We start from the raw sequence: 5,213 nt of genomic DNA on the forward strand, positions 1-5,213 counted from the left end.
AAATGTATTTCATCAATATAAAATAACAATAGCTGAAACAAATAAAATTTACACACCCAATTAAAATGATATAATAGCATAAGCAAACTGCAAATTGTGAGTCTCTCCAGCTAGGCACAACATTTGTTTAAGTAACAACATCAAGAGCAGCAGCAGCAGCAGCAGCAACAGCAACAATAAATGAAATTCTTCAGCTACACATGTAACCCTTTTAGAGTACTAGTAGTACACTAGCATGCCACTAAACCCAGGGATGGGGAACTTTAGGCCCAGGGGACAAATGTGGCCCTCCAGGACTCTCTATCGAGTCCCCAGGACTCTCCCCAGGCACCCTCACCAACCCTGCTCCCTGTACCCCTCTTTGAATGCTTTAGTCTAACTGGCTGGGATATGTACTTGCAATGTGATAAGCTCTCTTGCTTGCCTGGATGAAGCGTGGTATGTGTGTGTGTGTAAAATCTTCTGATTTTTACATGTCTGGGAAGTACAAAAATAAGAATTACATCCATTGCTCCATCCACATTTACCTCTGGCTATGCTTATTTTTGTCTCTGACCTCACCTACCACTGACACACAACTCCTGGAAGGTTGTCTCTGATGGAATGTGGCCCTTGGACTGACGTAGTTCTGCACCCCTCCTTTAAGTCAATGAGGGAGCAAGGTTCTGAGAAAAAACAACTTGCATATGAATACTTTCAGAAACTGGACATAGATAGTTGGATTTAAATGTAGTGCAGGAAGCAGGCTGCCCGTGTAAAGATTTTGCCATCCTTTCTCCTACTTACTATCCCATTTCCCCCACCACCTTAAAAAGAAACTACTCCAGCAGTTGGGAGATCTTCCTGCACACCATGAGATGTAGTTGTGAGGAGGGGGAAGTGAAATCAGTGATGAATCAGACAGATTTGGACATAGATACTCATGAGCAGAATTCTGATGTGCCTGAGATGCATCCTAAGCCATTATCTTAGGAGATACTTAATTTTTTTTAGTATTTTCCACACTGCCTCTTGGATGTCTTTGTTCCTGAAGCTATAAATAATGGGATTAATAACTGGTGGCAAAACTGTGTACAGTACAGTAGAAATCAGGTCTGCAGTGGGGGAGGAAAGTGTTTTAGGCCTCATGTATGTAAATGCATCCGTGGTGATGAATAAAAAAAAGACAATCAAGTGGGGAGTGCAGGTAGAAAAAGCTTTATATTTGCCTTGAACAGATGGGATTCTCAGCACAGCAGAGAAGATGTACCCATAGGAAACAAAGATGAACCCACCACAAAATGAATCCATTGTTATTGCAAAGACAAAAATCAAAATTTGATTAACTTTTGTATCAGTACAAGAAATCTTCATCAACTGAGGGATGTCACAGAAATACTGCCCAATAATATTGGACCCACAGAAATCCAGCCTGAAAGTGACACTGGTCTGTATCGATGCATGGATCAGGGTACTTATTATTTTTTTACTTAGAGTAGAGCCATTTATAGAGCAACTTGATTGGCAAAAACAGCAATAAAAAACTTCTTACAGGAGGTAGCTTTGTAACGCAGGGAGCACAGCCGCCATCTTCGATCAGGATCGGGTACATATCCAGGAAGCAGCTGCCATTTGGGTGCAGGCATCCCAGTTCATGATTAGCCTGTACTGTAGAGGATGGCAGATTGCAACATAGCGGTCATAAGCCATGACGGTGAGCAAGGCAAGGTCAGAACCTGCAAAGCTCATCATTAAGAAAACCTGGGCAACACAGCCGGCAAAAGAAATCAATCTGTTGTCTGTCAAAGAAGCAACCATGGATTTGGGGATAGTAGTTGTGATGTAGCCAATGTCTGTCAGTGACAGGTTGACCAAAAAGAAGTACATTGGGGTGTGGAGTTGGTGGTTCATGGCTACAGCAGTGATGATGAGAAAATTCCCCACCAAGGCTATTAAATAAAAGCAGAGAAACATCACAAAATACAAAATCTGGTCATCATGGTCATTGGAAAATCCCATCAGGAGGATCTCTGTTACCATAGATTGATTGTCCATTATATTCCTTCGAAATGTTCTGCAGAAATGATTTCCAGGAGGGTAGCTGTGTTGTTCTGCTGTAGCAAAACAAAACAAAGAAAATCAAACAAGAGAGAAGCGTTTGGGGCCTTAAAGTAAAAGGAGTTAATTAGTAGAGGAAATATTATTGCCTCACAAATATCAACTTACTGTCAAACTGTGAATGCATTAGATTATGATGATTATATTTGGCTAACTTTGTGATGCTGCAAGCTTGATGTTGCTCTCCTGTTCTTTGACACAGGAGCATGGAGTGGAGTCATAGTAAGGAACTCCACTCACCAATGTTATGTGCAACTGTGTAGGGCAGCCTTTCCCAACCAGTGTGCCTCCAGATGTTGTTGGACCACAACTCCCATCAGCCTCAGCCATTGGCAATGCTGGCTGAGGCTGATGGGAGTTGTGGTCTAACAACATCTGGAGGCACACTGGTTGGGAAAGGCTGGTGTAGGGTGAGGAAGCTTTTGGATAAAGTTATACATGCAAAAATTTCCATGGAATCTAAATATTATTGCCTTGCCACTCTCAAACTGGACCGACTTTAAAAAAAAAAAAAAACACAGCCAGCTATCAACCAAATGAGGGTGCTATAGCTCCCATGTTGATGAACATGGGAGCAAAAAGGTGGGGTCATGCCAATTAGCTCCACTCACTGATGCTCGTGTGTGCTTCTCCTGATTTCTTCACGCACAGTGCAAACATCTGTAAGGAGATGAGTCTTTATGGATATATTGTATGTTATGTATGTATGTTATACATACATACAAAACACATAATTTTTTCCATGGCATCTGATTGGTGTTCAAGATCCCATCGAAGTCTTTCCATGTATAACTGTATGCACGAAGGTCTCATCCCTATAGGGTTCACGCACAGATGTTGGGAGAGGGCCAGGATGGGAATGTTTTATGTCAGAGTAAGACTGCTCAGCTGGCCTTCCTCCCATTTTGATGAAGGAACAGATTGGGCTGACTAGCCCCCCCTTCCCCAACATCCACACTGATAGTACACATATATGTCTGAAGGGAAGGGGCCTTCACACACATGGTTAATAATAATAATAATAATAATAATAATAATAATAATAATAATAATTTAATTTATATGTCGCCTATCTGGCCGATGGCCACTCTAGGCGACGTACAATTTAGTTGCAATAAATGCATCACAATAAAATGCACATACAATACATATAACAGTAAAACTATGAATAAATAACAATAACAGTTCAGAGTAATAGGCGATTAGTCCTAAAAAATTAACCCTCCCCGGAAGTCCCAAAGGCCTGTCTGAAGAGCCAGGTCTTCAAGGCTTTGCGGAATACATTCAGGGAAGGGGCATGCCGAAGATCATACGGGAGGGAGTTCCAGAGAGTGGGGGCCGCCACTGAAAATGCCCTCCCCCTAGTCCCCACCAACCTAGCTGTTTTAGTTGGTGGGACTGAGAGAAGGCCCTGAGTGGCTGATCTTGTCGGGCGGCATAATTGGTGGCGCTGGAGGCGCTCCATCAGGTAAACTGGGCCGAAACCGTGTAGGGATTTAAAGGTTAATACCAACACCTTGAATTGAGCCCGGAAAATAACTGGAAGCCAGTGTAGATCGAACAACACTGGGGTGGTATGTTTCCGGCGGCGACAATTTGTGAGTCAAGCCGCAGCATTTTGTATAAGTTGTAATTTCTGGACCGTTTTCAAGGGTAACCCCACGTAGAGCGCATTACAGTAGTCTAAACGAGAGGTGACCAGGGCATGTACTACCAGTGGGAGCTGATGAACAGGGAGGTAGGGTTGCAGCCTACGAATGAGGTGTAATTGATACCAAGCTGCCCGGCTCACTGCCGAAATCTGAGCCTCCATGGACAGCTTGGAATCAAGAACAACCCCGAGGCTGCGGACCTGGTCCTTTAGGGGCAATCTCACCCCATTGAACATCAGGTCAACATCTCCCAACCTTCCCTTGTCTCCCACAAGCAGCACCTCAGTCTTATCGGGATTCAACTTCAACCTGTTCCTTCCCATCCATCCACTCACGGATTCCAGGCGCTTGGACATGGTCTCCACAGCCAACTCTGGCGAAGATTTAAACGAGAGATAGAGCTGAGTGTCATCCGCATATTGGTGACACTGCAGCCCAAATCTCCTAATGATTGCCCCCAGCGGCTTCATATAGATATTAAATAGCATGGGAGAGAGGATAGAGCCCTGTGGCACACCACAATCGAGAGGCCAAGGGTCTGAAACCTCCTCCCCCAATGCTACCTGTTGATGCCTATCGGAGAGAAAGGAATGGAACCACCGTAATACAGTGCCTCCTATTCCCAATCCCTCCAGGCGATGTAGAAGGATATTGTGGTCAACAGTATCAAAAGCTGCTGAGAGATCGAGGAGGACAAGAAAGGTGAATTCTCCCCTATCTAATGCCCTCCTCATATCATCAACCAGAGCGACCAAGGCTGTTTCAGTTCCATGTCCAGTCCTGAAACCCGATTGGTATGGATCCAAATAATCCATTTCATCAAAGTGTGTCGACAACTGATTAACAACCACTCGCTCAATGACCTTGCCCAAGAATGGTAAATTCGAAATTGGGCGAAAGTTATTCAAAACCTGGAGATCTAAGGAGGACTTCTTTAAGATGGGCTTTACAATTGCCTCCTTGAGGGCTAATGGCATTACACCCTCCTTCAAGAATGCATTGACCACCGCCTTGATCCCCTCGCCCAGTTTGTCTTTGCAGCTCACGAGGAGCCACATGCTAAGGCTTCCACAGGAAAGGTAACCCTGAACAATATTTAATCATATAACTATACATGTGAAGGGGAACGACTTCATTTCCTTGAGGCCAAGGTGGCGGACCTGGAAAAGCTGAGAGAGGCAGAGAGGTGTGTGGAGGAGGTCTTCAGGGACGTTATAGCTGTGTCCCACTCCAACGATGATAGCTCTCCTGCTATCATGGACAACGATGGTCTCAGGGAAGGAGAGCATCCAGCTGAGGAAGAGGGAAACGATCCCTTAGAAGGGACCCATTCCTTGGGGGATGAGCAGCTACCTCTCGTGCCGAGGATATATCTCCACGGGGTGGAGGGATCCTTGTAGTGGGTGATTCGATCATTAGGAACATAGACAGTGGGGTGTGTGATGGGCGTGTAGACCGCAAGGT

At 44.7% G+C, this 5,213-nt stretch overlaps 1 protein-coding gene across 1 annotated transcript; it reads right to left on the reverse strand.

The window, feature by feature from the left end:
• Window positions 1-963: 963 nt before the first annotated feature.
• On the reverse strand, window positions 964-2,034 carry LOC133367819 (olfactory receptor 14A16-like). Its single transcript, XM_061591921.1, has 2 exons — window positions 1,594-2,034; window positions 964-1,458 (listed from the first exon to the last, which is right to left on the reverse strand). Exons 1-2 carry the CDS (start codon window positions 2,032-2,034, stop codon window positions 964-966), a joined length of 936 nt encoding a protein of 311 aa, XP_061447905.1.
• Window positions 2,035-5,213: the final 3,179 nt, after the last annotated feature.

Source organism: Rhineura floridana, chromosome 11 (assembly GCF_030035675.1).
Source record: "Rhineura floridana isolate rRhiFlo1 chromosome 11, rRhiFlo1.hap2, whole genome shotgun sequence".
In the NCBI taxonomy this organism is placed as follows: Eukaryota; Metazoa; Chordata; class Lepidosauria; order Squamata; family Rhineuridae; genus Rhineura; species Rhineura floridana.